This window comes from Ipomoea nil, unplaced genomic scaffold, assembly GCF_001879475.1.
Source record: "Ipomoea nil cultivar Tokyo-kokei standard unplaced genomic scaffold, Asagao_1.1 scaffold0100, whole genome shotgun sequence".
Taxonomy (NCBI): domain Eukaryota; kingdom Viridiplantae; phylum Streptophyta; class Magnoliopsida; order Solanales; family Convolvulaceae; genus Ipomoea; species Ipomoea nil.
Window position 1 is genome coordinate 492,137 of NW_017616528.1, and position 27,370 is coordinate 519,506.

Sequence of the window (27,370 nt, forward strand, 5' to 3'; positions counted from 1 at the left end):
GCTCAAGAACCACATTAGACGTAAAGCCCAGAGGCAAGTCATACACCTGTATCCACATATCCAGAGTATCCAATTTAACCTCCCCCGGGAGATAACCATCAGGGACCCGGCGGCAGACTAGGGTATGATTATCGAAGGACCACGGCCCCTCCTCCAATACTCGCACCATATCGGTCTCATGATAAAAAGCAAACAAAAACAGATTCGAGTGCAGTTGCGTTACCCGCATTCCAAACACCGGCTGCCATACTGATGCTAAAACCTGCCGCATATACTCCACTTTTATCAGTTTCTTAGTCAAGAAACGGCCAACTACCGAGTAAACAACCCCCCAACCCCCGGCGCCGGCTCATACGTGCCGCCCGCATCAACTCCATCTTCCTCGTCTTCCAGAACCATGTCCCCCCAGCGTTCGGTGACTGCCTGAACTCCATCGTCCTGCCGCTGCTGCTCCATCGACGCCATGCTGACTGTTGCCGTCGTCGTCGCACGGTAAGTTGCCGTCAGAAATGCTAGAAAACCCTAATAGGGAGAGAGAGTAAAAAAACCCTAATAGGGAGAGAGATTAAGACTTTTCTTTGATTTACTTTACCATCACCACTTATTATTATTATTATTATTATTATTATTATTATATAACAAATAATATATTCATTTTCAAGAAAATGAACCTAACGGAAAAAAAATGTAATTTCTTAATTTTCAATCAAACAAAAAAATTTAGTTTTCTACATTTACCCAAACACTAAAAAATCAAAATAGTTTTCAAAAAATGAGTCATTTTTTCTAAAAATCGTTTTCCAAAAAACATTTTTCAGATTTCCAAACAGATCCTTAGCCTCTTAATTGTTTACTTATATCAACTTCGTCCATTTCATGAATTTGAGGGATTCAATTGACTATTTTATATTTTGTGAGACTAAATTTATAATATGAAAAAACAATTGAGGACTATTTTGAATAAAATTGAAAATGATGGACTAAATTTCATTGAGGTACTAAAATTGCGATTTAATTTTTTTTCTTTTTATTTATTTATTTATTATTATTTTTTTTTATTTGTAACAACACTTCAAAATTTATACAATTTTACTAGATGTATTATAAAATACTAATCAGAGATAAGGGAAAATGTGATTTTTTAAATCAAAATGTAATATTAAGAGTTGAAGAGTTAATTATGATGAAAATTGTAATACTTATGAAAAATTCAACCTCTCTCACATCTCATAGGGTATTTATTTTGCCTAATTTTATGATATTTGTGGAATATCATTTTTAATATTTATATGCATTTTTTGTAAGGATTCCTTTCATTTGATAAGGCTGAAAGTCCCACTAATTTTAAAGATAATGATGATGAGAATGCCCACAAGATTGATCCTAGTTTAGTCAAGCGATGCCTGATACATGAAATTTCTTCTAAGCAAGCAGTCAAGAAAGGGAAGGCTAAGCTGGTTAAGAACAAAAAGAATTAAATGTATTGTCTGTTAAATCTAGATTTATATTCTAGATTCTTTTGATGCCATGATGGCATTTAGTATTTCTGTTTGAGTATTATGAGTGGTTGTTCATCCAGATTTTTGTTGGTTTATGTTTAAAATGACTGTGTTATTGGATGTAGTGTTTGTGTTTAAAATGACAATGTTATGTATAAGTTTTATCAATTATATTAAAATGTTTACTGTGTTTTCCATTATGTATGTTATCAAGTATAGTTTTTACCATTGACATGATAATTGGACAAAGTTCTAGATCCGATCAGAAGCATATTTGGATTGATTTGCAGTAGTTAAAGCAATCAACACGGTCAATTGGTAACAACGAGTGAAGTAGGAAGAGGTGGAACGGTTCTTAGAGTCCAATGCATTATCGCCTCATGAAGAGCAGTTACAGAGGAGAGCGCACAACAATTACTGAGGAGCCTTAACACTTATAGAGGGGAACTATTATACTTATCAGGAGGTCGTTAGCGTCCATTATTGTAGCTGTTACCATTATATACAATATAAAAGTTGAGCTCATGTAACAAGTATTAGGACACACTTTAAAACTTTGTAAGAGACGATATCAACACATCTTATCTCTACTTATAAACAAATATTTCCAGTAACAAAGTCAGTAATATCCGAAAAAAAAAATATTTCTAGTAATATATTTACTGTCAACCACAAAAAAAAAAAAAAAAAAAAAAAAAAAAATCAGTTTTTGGGTTTGGATATTTCTTATTCGTTCGACAGTTCTGGAATTCTGAATTTCTGATGACCGGCAGACCGGATATTTATAGGTTTGAAATTATCTCCAGGGAATCATCCACTAGTTATTTGCCACGTGTCTTCGATGGAGATGTTCTTCGACAAAATCAGCTGCCGACGACGTGGTGCCTAGTCATCGTGTTCCACACTTATCCAAAATCTAATGCGCTTCAAGCCCCGATGATTGTCTGTAGCAGTTTTGTCGTTTTAGGAAAACGATATTTTCATCTTTTAAACCCGAAAATGGCCGTAGGTTTTCTCGTAATTATCCAAACTTATCATCTTCTTCCCGCCATAAATAAGGGGTACATATATAAGATCATGTGCCCCGTCCATTCATCTGTTCAAATTTAAACGCAACATTTCTCAGGATTGAAATAGCTCATCGTGGAAGAAAGAAAGAAAGAAAGAAAGAGAGAAAGAATGGATTCAAGATTTGAAGATGCACCTTCTGGGTCTGAATCATCTGGAAATTATGGGTATTAATTTACAGAATATTTTGTTTCTTGAATTGATTTTTCATTTTTGTGTGTGTCCTGGATCTTTATTATGCCGTTGATGTGTTTGTTAAAATTCCTCAATGGGGTTGGTTTATGTCAGGTGCAAGCATTACAGAAGGAGGTGCAAGATCAGAGCACCCTGCTGCGACGAGGTCTTTGATTGCAGGCACTGCCACAATGAAGCTAAGGTGAGGTGTTTGATATATCTTCTTTTTGGGTTCTTGTGGTGATATGCTTCAGATGTGGAATACTTGAATTGAGTATATTTGCCTTTGCACAGAACGCTTTGGAAATTGATCCCCTCTATCGACATAATGTTCCTCGCCATGAAGTTGAAAAGGTACGCTTTGGTGTGCCCGGCTAAATTACGTTTGGTGTTCCTAGCAGGGCCTATGTGCCCATAGTGATCCAATAAAATCAAGACGGTAAATAGGCCGTCCTGTTGGGAATCGAACTTGTGATTATCAAGCCAATAGCTTGACCAATTAGGTCAGGGATGTCCCCAATTTTGAAGTTCTTGAAATGTAATGATTCTGCCATTCTGGTGATAAATAGAACCTGAAATGCAAAGTTAAGACACAATTTGTAATAGTGAATAACTGATGTGGAAAGAAAGTGAAAAAGTTCAGTTGAGTTTAATATCCAATTGACAAATTCTTAAATGACAGAACTTCCTTCTCTATCTTCTTTATTTCCATAAAATCCTTCTCTGATTTTTTTCTCTTTGATATGTTTTCAGGTCATATGCTCCCTCTGCAGAACAGAACAAGATGTGAGTCCCTAAACATTTTTCTGTTACAGGATTGATCGAAACCGGGGAAAGTTTTTTAAGGATTTTGCTTTACTTGTGTTGTCTACTTGACAGGTTCAACAAAATTGTATACAATGTGGAGCATGCATGGGGAAATACTTCTGCCAGAAATGCAAATTTTTTGATGATGATGTAAGCTTTGATTTTCTCAAAAAGCCATATTTTCTGTTTCAATGTGTCCATGATTCCTAACATGATCATGCCTCCATGCATTCAGATCTCAAAGAAACAGTACCACTGTGATGAATGTGGAATATGTAGGTGAGATTCTCAACTCTCTATATCAGTTGCTGTTCATGCCCTTATTTTGTTTATTCTTGCCCTTCAAAACTTTTTGATGTATGATCTGCTTTTCCAGAACTGGTGGCAAGGAGAACTTTTTCCACTGCAACAAGTGTGGTGAGTTTACCCAATTCCATAGTAAATTTAAGCTTTGGCTATGCAAATTTTGTGTTTTTTTTTGAGTGAGTGTCTGTTGGTTTTCACGTTTTCGGTCCTACATGGTGTAGGATGTTGTTATTCTAATATGATTAAGGATGCACATCACTGCATTGAAAGAGCTATGCATCACAATTGCCCGGTTTGCTTTGAGGTAAATTGAAAGCATCAAAAGACAATGGAGAACAACAAAAAGAATAGCCAGTTTCTTACATTGGTTTGAAATTGCATTTGCAGTTTTTGTTTGAATCAATAAATGATATCACTGTTCTACAATGCGGACATACAATACATTTGGAATGCCTCAAAGAGATGCAGTCTCACTACCAGTATTCATGCCCTATTTGCTCAAAATCCATCTGTGATATGTCAGAGTGTTGGGAAAAACTTGATGAAGAGGTATGAACTGTCATAGTAAAGGAAATATAGTACAAATATGGTGGCATGTGGGGGTAACAGATTGTTGACTTGGTAATCACAAGGTTACAAGTTCGACTTCCAAAGGGAGCACCCTATTGGCCTTGGTTTGAGCCGGTCAGCTATGGGCAATCTAGGCTGATTTACCTCCTTGTGGTCCTTTTCTAGTTAGGGTCACTAGGCGAGGTTTACCCAGTTCACACCATTGGGTAGTGACTGCGGGTTTCCCTCCTCACTCAAAAAGAAAATGTTGCATGTTCAAGAATTGATGTTTGTCATGATATGCTTTACACAGGTTGCTTCAACTCCAATGCCGGAAATGTACAATGACAGGATGGTAAGTGGAGAGAATTGATACTTGATAACTAAGATTAGGTTGCCATAACATTAATTTGATGGTATTCACAATATGGTTAGGTGTGGATACTATGCAATGACTGTGGGGAAGTATCTAAGGTGCAATTCCACATCTTGGGTCACAAATGCTTGAGGTGCAAATCTTATAATACAAGACAGATACAAGGAGCACCTGCTTCTTCTGCATGCCCTTCTGGAGTTGCAGAGATGGTGAGATGAATTTCTATTAGTGAATTTTGAAGAAGAAGCTGCAAGCAGAGAAATATGAACAAAGTGGTATAAAATTGTAAAGATTAGAGCTTGATTACATTTCAACCTATGCCACTACCTATAGATTCAAATGTGCTGTAATATTGGTTTGCTGGTTTACCTCCTTCTAGTCATTTACCAACTAGGGTCGCAAGGCAGGGTTTACTCAGTGCGCACCTTCGAGTAGTGGCTATGGGTTTCCCTCGTCACTCAAAAAAATTGTGTTGTAATACTATAGGAATGAAAAGAAAAGCCAACTTGCATTTTACAGATGATTTACCAGGTCATTTACTGAGTACAACAGCAATACATGTGCTAACTGCTACTTAAACATGTCCAGAGAGGATGACAAGTGGAGGGCTCAATCTGATCTTCTCATCTTGATATTAAGAGGGACTTGTTTGTAGGACTGCACCCTCCCGGCTGCTCTGCGCAACGGTCTTCCAAGAGCAGTTCTCTTTGAGCAGCAAGATTTGTGTTCCAAGGGAGGAGCAAGATCTTCTTCCTGAGCACGAGCTAGACTGTCATATTGCCTCGCAATATCTTCAAATTCAGACACCCTCTTGGCTGGCTCTTGCTGCTGCATTCTGGGGCAAGCAGATTGCCTCCTCAAACAATGCCTATACATATTAGGATTCAAGATAATCAATATAGGGAAAATTATCACCAGAAAGCTGGTTTTTGCTGTTGCATTACTGTATGTTATCAAGAAAGCTGACCTTTTATTTTCTGTGGATCCCTTTTCTGCAGCTTGCTGGGAGGTAGCTGAACTTCCCATTGCTGAAAAGAGTCTGGAAGTTAGTGACCAAAGTTCAAATAGTTGAAAGTAAGCATATGAATATTGTCTGCATGAAATCTAGCCATTTACATCTACTCCTTGAGGCAGGAAGCTTCCTGTTGATTTTACTAGGATTCATATCTGCATTTGGTACAGAATCCCCAACTCCTGTCTCCTTATTCTACATAAAAGAGCACAGAAATAACAATTACAAGAAAATTTGTTGACTGTCTAGTTCGTTTACTAATGGGAGAAATTCTTCATTTCTTTAGAAAAATGAAAATAGAATATAGAAAACAGAAGGTGGAGAATTGAAGTAAACGCAGTCTGTACCTTTACATCCCGTTTCTTCCCCGCTTTGAGTACTGCTTCCTTTAGATCCAGACTCTTTGCTTTTAGTACTGCATCCTTGCATACAAGTTCATGTTGAAGTGCCTTTACCTGCATTGAGCAACCATAAATTACAAAAGAATATGGAGTGCACATACAAAAGCAGCCTGTCTCAATGTTCAAAATTCAAAATGACAACTTTACCTTTTCTTTATTCAAGTGAAGTTCCTGCAAGAATAACAACAGATTACACCCAACATCATTCAACTATATGATTAAGGTTTGACATTACTGATGAACAGACACTACTTACAGCCAACATGTGACTGTTGGATTGAGCAAGGTTCCAGTTCTGCAGCTGCACTCTCTCAACTCCAACTCTCAGTTTCTTAAGCTCCATTCCAGTCATTTCTATTATTTTGCTGTATATATATATATATATCAATTTTGAATGAAGAAAAGTTGAATGGAAACTGATAAACCAAACACTGTAAGAGAAAAAAACAGAAAAACATTGAAAACCATACTTCCTGTCTTGAATGAGTTTCACCAATGCAATGTTTTCCTGTTTCAAGCATCGATGAAAAAGGATCAGAGCTCCATAATTGCCAAACTTTTGTCCCCCTCGCCGTTGAGCATATAATAATATATAAAGTATAAATATATAGTCTCACTATCAGTTTAGTTGAAACATAACATATCGTTCAATTCTTTCACCGAAGAAAAGAGTTTACCTTGATAAGATCATCAACGTAGTCCTTTGTCGAACGGTTACCCATTTCGACATCGATTGAGGGTTTGAGCTGTGGCAGAGAGGTTCTAATGTCTGACAGCCTCTTCCTCACAATGCTTCCAATGGATGACCTTTTCACCATTTTCTGCACCCACCTTAAAACCTCACTCCAAGGTTCCAAGAAAACTCAATCGGATTAACAAAGAAAGAATTATATTATTGGGCACTTTCTTCTAGACAAAAACAGAGGGATGTATTATATGTATATACACACACATATATATAAAGCACAAAAGAGTGGCGCCAAAACTGGTTTTGAATTGCAGAAGCGTAAAGGGAGGGACGTGTGTGCTATGTAAATTAAAGAGAAGATGGAAGAAAGCCTAAGGTGGTGGGGTTCCAGAATTTGAGCGAAAGGGATACAAAGTAGAAAGAAAATAAAAGGGAAGATTGTCAGTGCCACACATTAGAATGCAAAAGCGACGTTCCTCAGATTCGAGTGTACACAAAAGGAATCATCCGACCTGCCGGATTCGAACCAGCGACCTAAGGATTTCAGCTTTCAAACTACAGTCCTCCGCTCTACCAACTGAGCTAAGGTCGGATTTGTTGATTTGTGATATAAGATATCTTACTCATAATAAATTTATGAGTGACTTCCGTATGATTAAGATGAAAATATAAAAATATTGCATTTTTCTTCAAAAAGATTACATTTTTATATTTGACCTGCCTTACAGATAAGGAAGTATACATAAGTTTTTACCTAAATTTATAGCTTGCCAAGTGGACCATTCAGATGTAGTCATGTAGAAAATATTTGATGCTTTAATTAAGTTTCACTTAACGTGGGATGTGTTATGATTAGTTAATTTTACTTGGGACGATTGCCCCATCAAGTAGCTCAACTATTTAGGTATGTTAGTTAACTCTGGGTTTAATTTGTATGCAAATGTATCACCTAATTCATTGGAGGAAAGACTGATATATAAGAGAATTGGAAATAATGGATGTCAATAATATAATGCCCATTTTACAATGTGGATACTAGGTAAAGAGAAAGAATTGTAATGATAGAATGATAAAACATAACAAATCCATTCCGACCTGTTCAATCCAACGTATCAACGAGATTGCATAATGAATTGAAGATACCCTTGTGCAAATTAAACACAAGAAATTGAGACACCTCAATAAAAGTGTTCTCTAAATTTGAAACCTAAATGGCTTGAATAATATAATAAATTGCACAATTGTAAACTGAAATCCTCATTCTAGATCACAGTAAGACTACTAGAATAGTTGTACAACTATAGAAGACAGTAAACATGGTCAATTATCAACCATTAATTATCAAGAATGAACCTTTATTAAGGTTAAAGAGAAACAAGCTAAGACAGCCAAATACCAGTTCAAGCATAAACTCTACTACTCAACTTCAACCAAGTTGGTTAGATACTTAGTTTGGTAACCACAATGTTGGAAAACCATTCATAAAGAAGGCTATTTTTAGGGACGTGTCTAGATCATGCTTTCTCCTTGTCCGCAAATTAAGAGACGCAGGATCGTGGGATCATTCAACATAATTTTCCTATTATAGCACATGCTTGTGTGGTGGATATGGAAGAAGAATCAATTGAGTTTTCTCAATATAAATTCCCTTTCTCCTGTACGAATAGGAGAGGACACAGAAGACCAGAGAGCTTCCTTCTTCTTCATTCTCTCTTCCGTGTCTGAGCAAGCATAATATACATATTATAATCTGTGTTTGCCAGTCGGAAGCGTCACCGGCAAATTTACGCTTTTAGGGTAGTGTTTTAATAAACACGGCACAGAATTCTGTTTCGAATCCCTCTTCGTATTCTGTCATCCATCACTGCCTAGCTTCCTGTTCAGAGTTCACGTTGGCATTGTTACACCACAAAATCTCCAACAGTTAAAAGCGTAAATTTTTGTGCTTTGACCCAATGTCGACAACAGCTATTAAATCCATCGTCGATTTATTAGCTTTAACAGTTAAAAGTTGACTGGTCATGAACTGGTGTTGATCTCGATCTCTGAATTAGAAGCCTTTGAGAATTTGTTCTGCACGTCAGGGTCAGAGATGCTCGCGGCCGTAAACGGTGGCGTAAAGTCCATGTCAACGTCGAACCCTCATTGGGCGATGAGTTTGCGCTCCTTGTTCTTGCCAAAGATCATAAGTTTGTGAAAATGAGCCAGCGTTTAGTCGGAGTTTTTGTCTTTGGCGGTTGTTTTTTTCTCATCGACCATTGGAGCTTCGTGCTGTTCAATCAAAGGATTACTGCTATTTAGGAATATAATGTCAGTGAGCTTTCACAAGATAACTATGGAAGGACGGTTTATTCACGCTTGTAGGTTTAGATACTCATGAATGGCGTGAAAGAGGTAGAGATATGGAACAGAAAGATTGAACACAAGTGATGAAAGTGTTCACTTTTACACGGGTGAATGAGGATTTACAAAGTCTTGGTTATTATATATATCTTGCCCTCCAGTGAAAGTGTTCATAAATGACAATTGGCTCACGCCACACAAGCTAAGGCTGCTAGACTGAACTACCCTTATTATTGGGATGGGGAGTGCTATCAGACTACAGAAAAAGATTTAACTTCTTCAACTACAGATGCTGCCAGAAAGAAGCCAATAAAACAAGTATGGTAGTAGGAGTGAAGAATGGGTCTAATGCTTCATCCTTAATTAAGCTAAGTATTATAATGATTTAATATTAATGTGTGATTATTATTTTATGAGCATTAGCAGTGCATGCATCTTTAAATTTTGTTATTATATTGCATTGCAATAATATATTACTGCAGGCATGCATTAATTATTGTGTTATAAATAGATGCTCAGCTCACTGCATATACATATGGAGTATTACTTGATTGGAACTCACCTGACTAGCTCTCTTGATTTTTAGTAAATATTGGGATTTGGATCTCTAGATCTATTGTTCAAAGCCAGATTCTTTAATTTGCTGAAAAGTCAAGAAACTGTGGTTGTAAATTATTCATGTGTTAGATAATTGAGGAACATAAATTTGTTATACACATGAATTAATTTATTAGTGGGTGCTATTTGTTCCTTCAAAATTAAATATGATATACATCCTTTATATAATAAAGCTATATGGTTTGGGAAATAATTAATGTTACAATTAATGCCACAACATCCTTTATTATAAAAAAAAAAAAAAAAACACAACATTTAAAAAATAAAATAGCTATATATTATATAATCATATAAAAATATACTTTTGAAAAATAAAATAGCTATATATTATATAATCATATAAAAAATGTGTTCAATTAGAGTTTAAATTTACACATACAAAATTTAAAATTTACTTTTCAAATGTAATTATCTTAGTTATTATTTGTATTGTGAAAATTATAATATAGATGAAATACAATTAAGAATAAATCAATGTAATTATGTAAATTATCTCTATAAGTTTATTTGAATATGCACATAATTAGAGATTATATTAACCATACAAAATTTTAATTTTAATTTTGTATTCTATAAAAATAATAAATACTTGACCAATGGAAACTCAAAAATATTATTATATTAAATAATTTAAAATATTTTAGTTTTTATATTTTTATTTATATTTATAATAACATAATTTTTTTCCGTGCATCACGCGGGTGAATTACTAGTATAATTTGTAGTCACATGATTTTAAATATTTGATTCATGTGTTAAAATTATTTGTATATAAAAGGATAATAAGTATATGTCAAAGGCTTTAAATGCAATTTGTGATAGCATGAAAGAGCCTTACAATAAATATTATATTGCTTAAGTAGTTCAATAATAGTGTTGAAAATTATCCTTTTATATAAGTGGGACTATGTATTCTTTTGAGAATAAATTTGGATTTTTGTACTGACTTGCATTATACAAATGCTTTATATGAGTTTTGAATTTCCTCAAGTGAAGGAAAAATTGTGAAGATGGAATAACTTTGAATGTTAAAGTTATACATGTCGAGTTCACCTTGTTGCAATTTATTATTCTATAATAAATGCAGTTTGAATATATATTTTTAGAATGATCTAAGATCCCTGTATAAAAGGAAATGTTTGTGGTTTGAAGTAATCAATTTGGTTGAGATATATTTCACTATTGAGTGTGTATAACCAAGTGCAGAGTTGATATAAAGTTTGCATATCAGTCTACTAAGGAGCCACTGTTGGGCACCAAAGACTAATCTGGGTAAGATATCAAGTACATTTGAGAAAAAGTATTTGTAAGTGTTGCATTGTGGGGTTAATAACTCTTCATACTTCTTTCCTATAAGTCTCTATGTGGTACCAAGAATAATCGAAAAAAAAATTATAGTGTCTACAATGAAAGAGAAGACACATAAGAGTCAGACAAGAGTCTGTACGACAACTAATTGCCAACGGAGGTAATGAAATATGTGAAGTGTGAGAGAAATATTGCAGATGCTCTCACGAAAGGTTTAAACCGGAAGGCTATCCTTGATGAAACATCAAGGGAGATGGATTTAAAACCTGTGAGGTAAGGAATTCATGATGGATACCACTAAAGTGGTCAAACGAAATCATGGAAAAACTTACACCTAACTTGTGTAATATATGGTCTTAGTTCACTCTGTAGCCTGTAAGAGGTGGTCTATGTTGAGATAGACTTGACAGAGTTAAAGTTTAGATTGAGCTAGACTTGACAAACAGAAAAGTTTATATATATTGAGGTAAACTTGACAGATAATAAAGTCTATATTGAGATCGATAAACTTGACGAATAATATATAAAGTCTATATTGAGATCGATAAACTTGACGGATAATATATAAAGTCTATATTGAGATAGACTTGACGGATAATAAAGTCTATATTGATAGATATGACGGGAAGTTGTAAAAGGTTGATGTGAGCATTAGAGTTCAAAATTTCTCTGACCAATGAGTTCAAGATTCATATCACTCTTGGAAAGAAAATTACTCGATGCCACTATGTTTTAGTTCAAGAGCTAATTCACTAACATTAAAGTCAACTTGGTGTATTGCTCAGACAAAGTTTTATTTCAGCCTTCTTTTGAATGGGTGGGGGATTGTTGGAAAACCATTCATAAAGAAGGCTATTTTTACGGACGTGTCTAGATCATGCTTTCTCCTTGTCCGCAAATTAAGAGACGCAGGATCGCGGGATCATTCAACATAATTTTCCTATTATAGCACATGCTTGTGTAGTGGATATGGAAGAATCAATTGAGTTTTCTCACTATAAATTCCCTTTCTCCTGTACGAATAGGAGAGGACACCGAAGACCAGAGAGCTTCCTTCTTCTTCATTCTCTCTTCTGTGTCTGAGCATAATATACATATTATAATCTGTGTTTGCCAGTCGGCAAATGTACGCTTTTAGGGTAGTGTTTTAATAAACACGGCACATAATTCTGTTTCTATCAGTTTCGAATCCCTCTTCGTATTATGTCATCCATCACTGCCTTTCTGTTCAGAGTTCACGTTGGCATTGTTACAGCACAAAATCTCCAACACACAATATTATAAATTTGACTCTTCGTGGGATCGACCTTTGACCTTCTAGGTTTAAGCCAGTTAGTTGTAAACAACCTAGGATAATTTAGCTCCTTAAGCATATTTACCCCGTGTACACTTTCGGATAGTGACTACGGATTTTCTAGTCACTCAATATAATAATAATAATAATAGCCTGCACGAGAAACTTAGTTAATTATTGGGCTACAAATTGTGGTAAAAAAAAAAATAGAATCTTGACAATCATAGTGCATGTGGTGGGCTCCTTGTGGATTTTAGATGTCCTCCTACGTGTTAGGCTGGTCAACACAACATCAGCGATAACGTGTTAAATAGGTAATATTAGGACGTAATTACACAATTTTACCTGTTTATGGGATCATATTGAATTTTTTTAGTGAAGGATTTAATTACACTATTTGTTAAACTTAGAGATCAATTTCACCATATTTTTACTTGACATATTTTTTCAATTACACTACTTATTACTTATAGATCAATTTCAGACTCTTTCTACTTGACATTTTTTGTTTTATTTTATTATTATTTTTTTTTTCTTGTGTGAATCTCCAACAACTTCAAAATGGTGAAAATTGTATTATGGCACCAAGAATGTTGGCACTCCTCATATATTGTTCTTTGAATTGGTGAATACAATTAATGAGGTGAAAGTAACTGTGACGTCTCTATATTATATGATTTATTGTAATTTAATTTATATCCTTTAATTTTGTACAATTTAATCTTTATACTTTAAAAAATAATAAATTAAGAACAATTGTTAATACCGTTAAAATTGATTGTTAACTTTGCTTACGTGATGAGAACTGATTGTATTGTATTTACTGAACTTGATTACAACGTGATCAGATGATGTGAATATATACAATAGAGAGTCACAGTATGACATGGATAAGAATAGAGAGTCACAGTGTGACAGGGATAAGAAGTTCTAAACAGACTCAGATACATAAAGTCCTAATACTCCTCCTCAAGCACAACGTATACTAGTAACCTGTAGCTTGTCCCTTAGGGAAGAAAATCTAGGTCCAGGCAGAGCTTTGGTGAAGATATCAGCAAGTTGATCCTTCGTGGAGATGAAGTTGACTTGGATATCGACCGAAGCTACTCGATCACGAACAAAATGATAATCAATCTCCACATGCTTGGTGCGTGCATAAAAGATTGGGTTGACACTCATATATGTAGCTCCTAGATTATCACACCATAATTTTGGAATGGAAATGCCCGGAATCTGTATCTCACGCAGTAATGAAATAATCTATAGAACCTCAGCACAAACATCTGCAAGAGCTTTGTATTCAGCCTTAGTGGATGACCTGGCAACAGTTCTCTATTTCTTGCAAACCCATGATATAAGATTACTCCCCAAGAAAACAGCGAAACCACTCGTGGATTTTCGATCTTCAGGACAACCAGCCCAATCAGAATCAGATAAGGCATGAATGTCTCTTGATGAGCACCGTCGTATGCGTAAACCATGATCAACTGTTCCCTTAACATACCTGAGTACCCGTTTGAGCTGCTCCCAGTGTGACATGGTGGGAACATGCATGTGCTGGCATAATTGATTAACTGCAAAGGATAGGTCAGGTCGTGTGACAGTGAGATATTGAAGTGCTCCAACTAGACTCCTGTACTGTGTGGGATCATCATATAGATCTGCATTGAGGGGGACAGTTTTCGAGACAGATATGGGTGTAGAAAGAGGTTTGCATTCAGACATTCTAGCCCGTTTTAAAATATCATTCATATACCGTTGTTGAGATAAAATAATCACATTGTCACTCTTGACTGTTTCAATACCCAAAAAGAAATTTAGTTCACCAAGATCTCTGATTTTGAATGTAGCAGACAGTTTGGACAAGAGCTGAGACATAATACCCTGATCACTTCCCATTACAAGAATGTCATCCACGTAAACCAATAGATAAATCAAAGCAGCGTCTTTAGAGTAATAGAACAGAGAGACATCTGTCTTGGATGCTTGAAAGCCAACTGATAATAAGAACGTATGTAGCTGATTAAACCAAGCTCTGGAAGCTTGTTTTAACCCATACAGAGATCTTCTTAACAAACAAACATGATTCGGGAAGTTAGCATCAATATAACCAGGTGTTTGCTTCATATAAACGGTTTCTGCCAGATTACCATTCAGAAAAGCATTATGAACATCTAGCTGTTTGATAGACCACCCAGATGATAAAGCTAGAGATAGAAGGAGTCTTACAGTCGTAGGCTTTACACTACTACAGAATTCACATAAAACGTCGGCTATATACATAGCCGACGTTAAAGACTTTTTAATTATTTTTTTTATTTATTAAATTTATAACGCCGGCTATTAACAAATAGCCGACGTTATAAATAAAAAATTAAAAGATAAAAGAAATAAATACCCTACGATGTCGGCTATCTATCTAGCCGACGTCGTAGGGTATATATATTTTTTTTTTTTTTAAAAAATTGTTTAGATATAACGTCGGCTAAACGTTATTAGCCGACGTTATATACTAAAAAATAAAAAATAAAAGAAATAAATATGATACGACGTCGGCTAACTATTTAGCCGACGTCGTAAGGTGTTTTATTATTATTTTTTAAAAATTGTTTAGATATAATTGTTATTAGTCGACGTTATATAGTTATTAAAATAGATATGGGGTTTGAATTTCTGTCATTCTTCACCACTCCGCCATCGCCACAGCCCTCCCCTCTTCCCATTGCCACCGCCCTCCTCTCTTCGCCATCGCCACTGCCCTCCTCTCTTCGCCATCGCCACCGCCAACGCCTCACCGCTGCCCAGCCACGATAGCCGGTCGTCGCTCCGCCGCGTCGTTTCTCCGTCTTCGCCGTAGCCTCGGTGTCCGCCATCTAACACCCCCACACCGCTGCCCAAGCCGTCACTGCATCGCATTGTCGCCGCTGCCGCTCCGCCACACACAGACGCTGCCCAGCCTCCCTGCCGTCCGCTGCACTGCCGCACCGCCGTCCGCTGCACTCCCGACCGCCGTCCGCTGCACTCCCGACCGCCGTCCGCACCGTCATCGCACTGCTCGCCGCCGTTCGTGGTATTTTTTTTAATTATTATTAATTAATTCGAATTTTAGTAATTATAATTATATTTTAGGGTTTATTTTTATTATATTTGTAATTATTATTGATTTATTTCGAATTTTAGTAAATATATTTGCATTTTAGGGTTTATTTGTATTATATTTGTAATTATTATTAATTTATTTCGAATTTTAGTAAATATATTTGCGTTTTAGGGTTTATTTGTATGTATTTGAAATTATTATTAATTTATTTCGAATTTTAGTAAATATATTTGCATTTAAGGGTTTATTTGTATATATTTGAAATTGTTATTAATTTATTTCGAATTTTAGTAAATATATTTGTATTTTAGGGTTTATTTGTATATATTTGAAATTGTTATTAATTTATTTCGAATTTTAGTAAATATATTTGCATTTTAGGGTTTATATATATTTGAAATTATTATTAATTTATTTCGAATTTTAGTAAATATAGTTGCGTTATAGGGTTTATTTGTATGTATTTGAAATTATTATTAATTTATTTCGAATTTTAGTAAATATATTTGCATTTTAGGGTTTATTTGTATATATTTGAAATTGTTATTAATTTATTTCGAATTTTAGTAAATATATTTGCATTTTAGGGTTTATTTGTATATATTTGAAATTGTTATTAATTTATTTCGAATTTTAGTAAATATATTTGCATTTTAGGATTTATTTGTATATATTTGAAACTGTTATTAATTTATTTCGAATTTTAGTAAATATATTTACATTTTAGGGTTTATTTGTATATATTTGAAATTATTATTCATTTATTTTGAATTTAAGTAAATATATTTGCATTTTAGGGTTTATTTGTATTATATTTGTAATTATTATTAATTTACTTCGAATTTTAGTAAATATATTTTCATTTTAGGGTTTATTTGTATATATTTGAAATTATTATTAATTTATTTCGAATTTAGTAAATATATTTACATTTTATGGTTTATTTGTATATATTTGAAATTGTTATTAATTTATTTTGAATTTTAGTAAATATATTTGCATTTTTGTGTTTATTTGTATATATTTGAAATTATTTTTCATTTATTTTGAATTTAAGTAAATATATTTGCATTTTAGGGTTTATTTGTATTATATTTGTAATTATTATTAATTCACTTCTAATTTTAGTAAATATATTTGCATTTTAGGGTTTATTTGTATATATTTTTAATTATTATTGATTTATTTCGAATTTTAGTAAATATATTTGCATTTTTGTGTTTATTTGTATATATTATTGATTTATTTATATTATATTTGAAATTATTATTGATTTATTTCAAATTTTAGTAAATATATTTGCATTTTAGAGCTAGACTTTTACAGAGCTAGACTTTTACATTAGGCTGCACAACTTGCTTGTTACTTGTACTGAAAAACTAATACTACTAATAACTAGTCTATACTCACCACAGCAATTATTTTAGATATTTGTTTAATCAATGTTAACAAAAGTTTTATTGGAATTAATATTATCCTAGATTGACTTGTGATGGATAAAAGTTGGATGAATGCTTCTCGGTTGAGTACGAAATGTGAAGCCGGAGTTAGAGAATTTATAGAGTTTGCAAAACGTCATCTTCCAAATAATGATGCGATGTTTTGGTGTCCTTGTATGAAGTGTTGTAATCTAAAACTATTAAGTGCAAAGGACATATATGATCATCTAATTTGTGATGGAATTAATCTAAATTATACAAAATGGATATGGCACGGTGGAGGAGAAAGAGAGACTAGTACATCTAACATGTATGTTGACAACGAAGCAAATGAAGATGATGAGTCTGAAGATAGGTTGAACGAAATGTTTCGTGATGTTGGAGAAGAGTTCACAAATTGATCACATGAGTTGGATGACTTATTAAATGATTCAAAACAACCTTTATGGCCAGGGTGTAGTAAATATACACGCTTATCTGCTGTTTTGAAATTATTCAACTTAAAAGCTGGGAATGGATGGAGCGACAAGAGCTTTACTACTTTACTTGATTTAATAAACGATATGCTTCCAGAAGATAATGGACTCCCGAAGAGTACATATGATGCCAAGTACTATTTAAATAGCCGACGTTATATGTAATATATACAACGTCGCCCAGAACAACGTCGGTATTTAGCCGACGTTAAAGGCCTGCTGTGTAGTAGTTACCACTAGACTAAATGTGTCGAAGAAGTCCTGGTCTGGAACCTGATTAAAACCTTTCGCAACTAGCCTGGCTTTATGCCTTTCAATAGTACCATCAGCCTTTGTCTTGGTACGAAACACCCATTTACAGCCAATAATATTCATACCTGCAATGGGTGCAACTAGAAACCATGTGTGGTTATGTAGGAGAACATTGAATTCTTGGTCCATGGCTTCACGCCACTCAAGATATTTGACAGCTTGAGAGTAACATGTGGGTTCCGTGGGAGGCACCTGAGCTGCTAGAGCAAAAAGAGGAGCATATGTGTTGCTACGAGTGGCCATAGAGTGAGTACGGACATTTGGCCTGCTGGACCGCCCATGTGGACGGCCTCGCTGGCGAGCAACGGGCTCCACGGGATCACCCGACGAGGCAGCCTGTCCGGGATCCAAGGCTGGTTCGGATGAAACTGGTAGCAGCGGTTCTGGCGGCTCATCATTGGACATGGCATCCAAGGCAGCAATAGGGGTGCTGTGACTGAGAACAGATTTCGCCCAAGGTCCAGAAAACGGAGTAGATAGATCCTTCAAAGAAGTTTTAGTAGCAAAGGGGAAAACTTCTTCATCAAATCTGACATGTTGCATCTGTAAATCTTATTAGTATGTAAGTCCATGCATCTATACCCCCTAAAGGACTCAGGATAACCTAGGAAGACACATGGACAAGACATGTATGACATCTTATGACGATTATAAGGTCGAAGATGAGGGTAGCATAAACAGCCAAAAACACGAAGAAAAAGATAGGAAGGAGGGGATTTATGTAACAGGAGATGAGGACTGGAGTTATTTAATACAGAAGATGACATTCTGTTAATTAAATAGACAGCTGTCTGATAAACGTATTTTAGGCTTTAATTTATATAGTTTTTTATAGTATATTTATATTTATTATTTGTTATTATATTTTATTTTAATGTTTTTAGAGTTCAAGAATTGATTAGTTAAACCAAGTGTTTTATACAAATTTTTAGGCTTAGTCTTGAGCTTATTTTTATTTTGGTTTTGGACCCAAATGAGAAATTCATTTTTCATTCTTTAATAAAGGTCCATTTCTTTAATAAATTCAAGTCCAAGAATTATAACATATGTTTTTACTAATTAAACAAAGATGGATTCTTTGTTTGTTTACCCTGCATAGCTCACATACGGAACACTTTGTCGACGCCTTCACCAACTGCAGCGCGCAAATTTCGACCGTGACTTCCTTCCGCATCATGGCGCAATAATAGGAGAATGGACGGTCGACAATGATTCTAGTATATTGTGAGAGGTGTATAAATAAGGACAAAATTTTTTTGTTGAGATGTTCATTCTTTTCTTCTCTCAATTATTCTTTAAAGTTGTTATCAATGCCTATTCGTGACTAATTTCGTTAGCTTGGTTTAGTGAATTGAAGCCCCAGAATTGATTATGCTGTAAGATTATTTATTTATTTTTATTATATAATTTTTATGCATTTGGGTATTAAATATTCTTCTGAGTTATTTGAATAGTAGTATCATTTAATTGCTAGGGAGGCCTACTAGTTATTTACTTGATATAATTATTTAGATAATGTTGTGCTACAAATTATTCTAATATTCAGTAGCAACTGGGTTAATTATTGACGGTTTAGTGATAATTGGACTCGGGTAGAATATTTTTCTAAATTAAATGCAACCGCTTGTGCTTGTGTTATTTAGTTTGTCGGTTTTCCTAGTTCCTATTGCTGCTATTAAATTAAATTTATAGCGCTTGTATTAGATTATTTAGTAGTTAGGGGTAATTAAACCGCGTGTGCTTTAGTTACCTACAACTAAGGGAAAACGGAAATGAAATAATTTCACGACAAATATTCAACTGCATATTAATTGCTTTTTGAATCAATGATCAGTGTTAAATTCCGGTGGTGGATCTTTACTAACCAAGGTTTTCTATTATAAGTGCTTTCAATATATTGTTTTCATTGCTTTATTCGTTTATTTACTTTGATTATAACGTTCATTCCAAACCCCCTTACCTTTAATTTGAGCACATACATTAAACTAGTTACTCCTCGTGGGATCGACCCTTACTCACGCTACTACGTTTGTAAGGTTTTAATTTGGGAGCCTACGACAGCTCGCCATTGTCTCAAAGGCAAAATCTCAAAATTTCAAAGGAACAAAGGCATGAGCTAGAAGAGCCAGACTAGTTTCAACAATGTGACGATGTTTTCGTTCAACACGACCATTCTGTTCATGTGTATAGGCACAAGATTGTCTATGCTGAATTCCTAATTGCACAAACGAAGAATGCAATTTTTTGTATTCAGCACCTAAATCAGACTGAATGACCTTTATTTTGCAATTAAAGGACCGTTCAACAAGAGTACGAAATTTATCAAAGATGACATAAAGATCAGACTTTAATTTCATAGGGAACAAGCATGTATAACGTGAATAGTCATCCATAAAGATCACAAAGTAACGGAAGCCAGAAGTAGGATAAAGTGGGCGCAGGACCCCAAATGTCTGTGCAAATAAGATCTAGTACATGAGAACTAGAGAAAGCAACACGAGGGAGGGAAAAACGAGCAGATTTACCCAATTGACATGCATTGCATAAAGAATTATTAAAACAAATGTTATTACGAGATCCACTAACTAAACAAGAACGAAGTATATGACTAAGAACATGGTTATGAGGATGACCCAGACGATTGTGCCAAGTGGAAGCCGAGGCACGAGCGGGGAAAGAAACGCTGACGGAGACGAACTAGGTAATGGTAGTGTGTACAGCCCCCCCCCCCCCGAACTATTGCCCCGAAGAAGTATTTCTTTGGTATTGATATCCTTCACAACAAAAAAAGAGGGGTGAAACTCAAAAAAGACTTTATTATCGGATGCAAACTTTTGAACAGATAATAAAGAATTAGATAAACGTGGAACGTGAAGTATATCAGACAATGTGAATGATCTAGAAGGCGTATTAAAAGAGGCATGACCAACATGACTAATAGATAAACACATACCGTCACCGACACGCAAGGTGTCATTGCCAACATATTCTTCTGAGGTGGTAAAAGCAGCGATGTCCGGAGTAGCATGATTAGTTGCCCCTGTATCCGGGATCCATGTCTGAGGAGTAGCAACATCTGAATTTTCTGGATATGTTAGATTGGCCTGAGGTGAGGAATCATAATAGTTATAGCAGACATGAGCCTCGTGACCAGTTCGCCTACATATCTGACACTGAACCTGATTGCCACCACCGTTGCGTCCACCACGCCCACGGCCACCTTGCTGCCTGCCACCACCACCATGATTGGAACCGCCGTTGCCACCCCTGCTCGCTGACCGCCGCCATGGTTTTGACCTCCGCGACCCGATCGGCCGCCACCGCGCGGAGCAGCAAGGGCCGCCGGAGCACCGCCGTAATCACGGCTGGAGATAAATTCCTGGGCGCCGAGGAAGTCCGCCAACTCCCGGAGCGTGACCGGCTGCCCACGGACGGCGAGAGAAGCGGTGAGGGCACGGAATTCCGGTCTCAAGCCGCGAAAAACAAAAAGATTCTGGTCGTCGAGGGAGACGACGCGACGGGCGAGGGTGAGCTCTTCAAAAATCACTTGAGCTCGCCCAATGTAATCCGCAACCAACGAATCACCCTGGTCCAGTCCCTGCAACTGGCCGAGAAGATTTAACGCGCGGGCACGGGAAGAAGACGACAACGCCTGAACAATAGCCTCCCAAAGGGCACGACTCGTGCGACGTCCGACGGCTATTGGCATGACTTCGTCGGAGAGGGAGGAGACAAGCATGGACGACAATGCTTGATCTTGACGCATCCAAACGGCATAGACGGGGTTCGGCTGTGGCATAGCGTCGGCGTTGTCGGCATCGGCAGCAAGAAGAACGGCCGGTGAGGGTTTTATACCATCAACAAACCCCATTAGGTCATGCCCGTGAAGAAACGGGACGACTTGCGTACGCTAGAACAAATAATTCTGTTAGGTTAACTTGGTACTGATGAAGTGATGTGTGGTGGATAGCGACACAATTGACGAAGAACTTGACGACATAGCAGCATCAGACATGGTCCGTTCGGACGATAGACAAAGGAAAAACCCTAGCTTACTGATACCAGATGAGAACTGATTGTATTGTATTTACTGAACTTGATTACAATGATCAGATGATGTGAATATATACAATAGAGAGTCACGGTGATAAGAAGTTCTAAAAGACTCAGATACATAGAGTCCTAATATACATGACATAATATCATATAACTGCTATATGACAACATGCATAATATGATATGTCATGCAAACACAAATTATATTTTATTAATATTTAAATTTAATTATTAATTTAATCCTTAACATATTAATATTAAGACTTACAAAATACATCTTAGTTAATATCTAAAACTAGTTTCATACTATTCCATAACCTCTTAGGAAAATACTTCCATCCTATTCCACCTTACTATACAACCATTTAATATCATTTTGTGAAATTTAATTAAAAACTATTTTCGAATCAAAGATGTAGAAAATATTATTTATATTTTTAAAAATGAGTTTTTTCCCAAAATGGTCCATCGACTATTGTTCATTCTCAATTTTGCATTTCGACTTTCAATTGCACCAAATGTGGTCCCTCGACTTTCAAAAACTCACCCAATTCAATCCTTCGTTAGGTATTCCGTTTACTTAGCGTTAAAATGGAAGACATTTTGGTCAGTTCACATATTTTGTGCCTAATACACTCAGCGATAGTCGAGGGATCATTTTGGGAAAAATTTATTTAATTTAATTTATTTTTGTTTATTTTCATTTTTTGCTTTTAGACTCTATCAAATTATAATTTCTATAGATTTTTTTTTCTCAAAAAAAAAATAATAATAAAAATAGGGACCACTTTGGAAAAAAAACTTGTTTATTTATTTTATTTTTGTCTATTTCCATTTTTGTTATTAGACTCTATCAAATTAGAATTTCTGTATATTTTTTCTCACAAATATAATTAGTTAAGCCCCACACTTCAACCCCAAAATTTTTAACTTTCTCTAAAGACTTTTTTTCCATTGTCTAAAATTACAAACTTTTCCTTTATCGTATCCAATTTTACAATACGTTTTGTAAATTTTATATAAATACTGATATACTTTTTTATTTTTATCTTTTTATGTTCATATATATCTAAAAATATCATACTAATAACTTAATAGACAATCAATCACTATGTATAACAATAAATATTATTTTTATTGTTGCAAATAATATTTTTTTTTCAAGTTTAGACACCAAACTAAAAGAGTGCAAAATGTAGGGAAAATGTTGGACCGGAATGTAAGTTTTTCGGGTAAAATTTTTGGTAGAGCCGAAAAGTAAATGTTGGCCCCGAAAGGGTGGCGAGAAGTTTAGAGGGGGGGGGGGGTGAATAGACTTTTCTAACTTTTCAACTTCTTTTGCAAAACACACCAGGCAAATAACACTTTGGTAATTTCAACTCCAAGTAACAAGCATCAACAAGATAAACAACTTAGAGTGTGCAGCGGAATAGGTAGCGGAAAAGTGTTATGCTTAATTAGTGCGGAGCTCAAAGAGAGATTCTAAACATGCAACACATTAGAAACATTTGATATGGTTCAAAGATGATGTACGTAAAGTTTGGCTTGCATGCAAACGTGGGAACTATTAAACCCAGACAGATAAAGATATGCGATAAAACGTAATTGGGTTAGTTCGCAGTTAGAATAAGCATGCACAAAATATATGAGCAGTAAGTAAAGAGAGAGAGAGAGAGAGAGAGAGAGAGAGAGAGAGAGAGAGAGAGAGAGAGAGAGAGATTTATAGTGGTTCGGAGATGGTGTAATTCTCCTACTCCACTCTTCTCCTTTCACTTCAAGGAGGAAATTCACTATTCTTCGATCACCCAGATACAATAGTGAATAAGTGTCCACCGATACTTTTCTGAGTGCTTCGCACAAAGCTACACTCCTCCAAGGATTTTTGCAAGCTCCTCTTGTTACTCCGCCTTCCCGAGTACTTCGCACCAAGCTGTACTCCTACACCACGAGAACTACGCACAAAGCTACGCTCTCATAGGGTTTTCACAAGCTCCCCTTGTTACTCTGCCCTTTACAACGAGTGCTACGCACAAAGCTACACTCAACCAGGGTTTTTTCAATCTCTCTAGTTACTCCGCCCTCTTTCTACACTTAGTAGAGAAATTTACAAAGAGATAAAATTTTTCTCTCACTCAGACTTGAATTCTATCGTATATAGCTCAATATATCACTTCTTGACTGATTTGAATATTGCTTGCTTTTCTCTTGCTTGTGTATCTTAATTGATCAGCCGTAATTCAAATCGTTGTTGTCTTCAAGTCTGCTTGGACAATTTATAGCCAATGAAAGCTATTTGCCCGTTGATCAACTTTCGATCTCGATCGTCCATCTTCGTATGTAGACGATCAAAATAAAATTGTCAACTTGATCTGAAATAATAGGTAGAAGTCTTTTCGCCTTTTGTCAGATGATTTGAATATTTTGCCCGTTGTCGTGTCTTGAATTTTGTAGCCTTCAAAATTTGAATATGTTCGGCGCGGCAAGCTTGACATTTCTTGTCATTCATAAATGTTCTAACATGTCAAGTTGATCAAATAATTTATCTGCTGATTCTTGCTTGAGTATGAAGCAATATCTCCGTGAATCAGCCTTCTTCGAGCGTCTCCGGTTCCACCGTAAAAAGGTTGATGTTCAGAAGAAAATATATCTGTTTATTTTCTTCTTCATGATCCATGTAAAATGATATATTGGAACCTCTGTAAAAACTTCATTGTTGTTCATGGTGAGATGCTCTGTTTCGATTTTGAGTTTGGTTCACCTTACTTGGTGTGTTCCTTCATTTGGTGCATGGCTTTTGTGAGACTTGTGCATTCAACTTGGTTAGTCTCCCTTTTTGCTTAGTCTCCACCTTGCATAGTCTCCAAGCTACTTAGTCTCCTATTCGAATTTTTGCATAGTCTCCCATTCGCATTTTTGCTTAGTCTCGCATTCGCATGGTTGCTTAGTCTCCCATTCGCATGGTTGTTTAGTCTCCCATGTTCCTTAGTCTCCAATAAGGTTTGCTTGGTCTCCCATACGGTGCTCCTTAGTCTCCCAAGTAAGGTAAAAATGCTTAACTTGAGATTCAAACTTAGGATCATTTGGCATAGCTTTCACGCGTATCATCCAACTCTTCAAGCATGGTTCTTGGTGATTTATCCGCATCATAATCAGGGACGGAGCCAGAGATTCGATTGAGGGGGGCGAAGTAGTACGGATTCAGAAATTTTTTCCAGTAAAAGCGAAACATTAAAACAAAAGAGATAATTTTAAAAAAATAAATAAATTACCTAAGATTTTTTTTATATAATCATTACTTAAAAAATATAGTTGTAAATATTGTTGGATATGTGCGAAAAATAAAACACATCAAAACTTTATAAAAATATTCATAACATAATATGAAACATAATTAATTTGATAAAATAATTTGAATAGAAAACACATTATAAATTACACATATTAAATATTAAAAAAGTGGCCATAGGAGAAGGACTTTGAATAGAAAACACATTACAAATTACACATATTAAATATTAAAAAAGTGGCCATAGGAGGACTCAAAAATATGTTAGAGCAAGGATTTGAATCTAAGACCTTTCCCATTAGCAAACACATGCCTTACCAACTACTCTAACTCCTCACTTATTAACATTTACTAATTTTTTTTATACTAATACTAAGACCTATACTATATATACATATATACATACAAATATTATATATGGGGTGGGGGTGGGGTGAGGGGGGCAGCTGCCCCCCTGCCCCCTGCCCCCACCCCCCCCCTCTGCCTCCGTCCCTGATCATAATTGTGTTAACCTATAATCCCCCTTAACTTCTTCAAATAAATTATGATCTTCCAGACTTGTACATGGGTTGCATGATATGGGTGCACCATACTATGTAGACTCAAATAGAATAAAATTGGAGACTGCTTGATTCTTCAAAAATTACATTCGGCTCATCAAAATTTACATTTTATTCCTAACAATTTCCCCCTTTTTGATGATGCCGAAACTTATACCCAAGTCATTTTGGCTTTGTCAATATTTGAAAAATAATTTCTTTTAATTGCTTTTATTTCGACTAGCCAATTTGACGGGTTTAACAAAAATTGAGACTTAGAGATTTTAAAATTGGACAATCCTAAACGTATACTTGAGACTTTGATCGTGGGGTTTGCATTTTTCTTTTTAGCTTGAATTTTCTTCCCCCTAAATTTTATCTTCTCATTTATACGTGTTACATATTAATTCTAGGTCCAAATTAAAATCTTGAGACATACTAAACACAATTAAATAAAATTAAGCTAGCTAAGACTCAATAGTATGGTACCAATTTTAGTCATGCATAGTCAACCCATTTAGCATAGCAATAATGTACCAAAATATAAAGTGCTAGCTAAATAACATATACACAAAAAATATGAAATGTGCCAAACCGTTTTTACCTCCCTCTTAATTTTGCTTTGATGTGCGCCCGTAGCTTCTTGAAGTCATTGTCGTAGCTCTTGTTTTGGTACGGAGCAGTCACTTGTCCAATGACGTAGTAGCCATAGGCTTCTCTTATGCTTTCTCCTCTCAACACGCCGGCTTCGTGCCAAGTAATGCACTCATCAAAGGATCGGCCATCACACATTTGTTCACTCCGATGTCCGAACTCGGTTTGAAGCTCTTGTAATTTTTGCATTCTTGTGGCAATTGGCTTTGGCAATGGTGCATTCGGCGTGGGTGGCAAAACATCGTGCGGGGTTGAGCTCGAACTAGAACATGTACCTCTTAGATAGTCAATCATGCTCCCACAGCCTTGTCCACTTCGACCTCTTGGTGTTGTTGTCGGTTGAATGAGTTCCACCAATGGTCCTCTCGGTTGTGATGCGTGTGCATAAGCTTGAGGCACAAAATGACTTGCTAAACCTTCCCCCTTTTTGGCAGCATTGATAAATCGTTGAAAGCTCTCCGAGGAAGTGTTTTGGTGTTTTCGAACACCATCAAGAAGATCCATGTTGATATGAGTTTGTTGTAGGAGGCCCTTCATTTGTTGTTCCAAGAACTTAAGTCTTGAAATTGTCTCGGTGCCCAACTTGCCCATTTCAACAAATAACTTCAATATTTCATTTTTCAACTCATCCTTAGCCGTATCAATCTCATTCTTCAAGAGTCCTTGCCTATTGAACAGTTGCATAGCACGATCAATCATAGTCTTATGATAATCATCAAGCTTGTTGTCCATGGCGTCAATCTTGGTATTCAACCCTCCCGTGGACTCTTGAATAATCAATTTAACATTTCCACAATTTCCTCCCGTAAAGATTGAACATTGAACGATGTTTCGGGTTGAGTTGGAGGTGTTGGATTCGGCAAAGAGTGAATGAAATCATCTTGAGGAGTGGCAATAATGGTGTCGGCTAGATTTGGCTCAGCCTCCTCATTGTTGTAGCAAAGCATCAAAGTGGTGCGGTTTCTCGGATTGTCTTGATCATATAGCTCACATCTAGTTGGCAAACTCGGCAAGTTGCTTGCTTCATCCAAGTTCAAGGATATTTGGTGGCTCGGTGCACTCACA

At 35.7% G+C, this 27,370-nt stretch overlaps 2 protein-coding genes and 1 non-coding gene across 12 annotated transcripts; 1 reads left to right on the top strand and 2 right to left on the bottom strand.

The window, feature by feature from the left end:
• The first annotated feature begins 2,526 nt into the window (after nt 1-2,526).
• Nucleotides 2,527-6,717, top strand: LOC109181818 (E3 ubiquitin-protein ligase MIEL1-like). Of its 10 annotated transcripts, XR_002054298.1 has the most exons (13): nt 2,539-2,734; nt 2,856-2,943; nt 3,036-3,095; nt 3,495-3,527; nt 3,621-3,698; nt 3,784-3,827; nt 3,925-3,965; nt 4,076-4,158; nt 4,242-4,403; nt 4,717-4,758; nt 4,839-5,054; nt 5,311-5,853; nt 6,438-6,717. XR_002054298.1 is itself a non-coding variant. In XM_019332015.1 (11 exons), the coding sequence occupies exons 1-11, from the start codon at nt 2,679-2,681 to the stop codon at nt 5,790-5,792; spliced, it is 702 nt and encodes a 233-aa protein (XP_019187560.1). In that variant the 5' UTR covers nt 2,527-2,678; the 3' UTR covers nt 5,793-6,082. The 10 variants fall into 10 exon arrangements, 2 of the variants coding, with proteins under 2 accessions (XP_019187560.1, XP_019187324.1); XR_002054328.1 differs by lacking the exon at nt 4,839-5,054 and having other exon boundaries at nt 2,527-2,734; nt 5,778-5,853; nt 6,410-6,717; XR_002054334.1 differs by lacking the exon at nt 4,839-5,054 and having other exon boundaries at nt 2,527-2,734; nt 5,778-5,853.
• LOC109182166 lies at nt 5,389-7,310 on the bottom strand. The gene is made up of 4 exons (XM_019332294.1): nt 6,870-7,310; nt 6,663-6,700; nt 6,434-6,557; nt 5,389-5,853 (listed from the first exon to the last, which is right to left on the bottom strand). Exons 1-4 carry the CDS (start codon nt 7,008-7,010, stop codon nt 5,389-5,391), a joined length of 768 nt encoding a protein of 255 aa, XP_019187839.1. The 5' UTR covers nt 7,011-7,310.
• Nucleotides 7,311-7,386: 76 nt separating this feature from the next.
• TRNAY-GUA lies at nt 7,387-7,472 on the bottom strand. The gene is given in 2 exon segments: nt 7,387-7,422; nt 7,436-7,472. It is a non-coding gene; the product is annotated as a tRNA-Tyr (tRNA).
• Between the last annotated feature and the right edge of the window lie 19,898 nt (nt 7,473-27,370).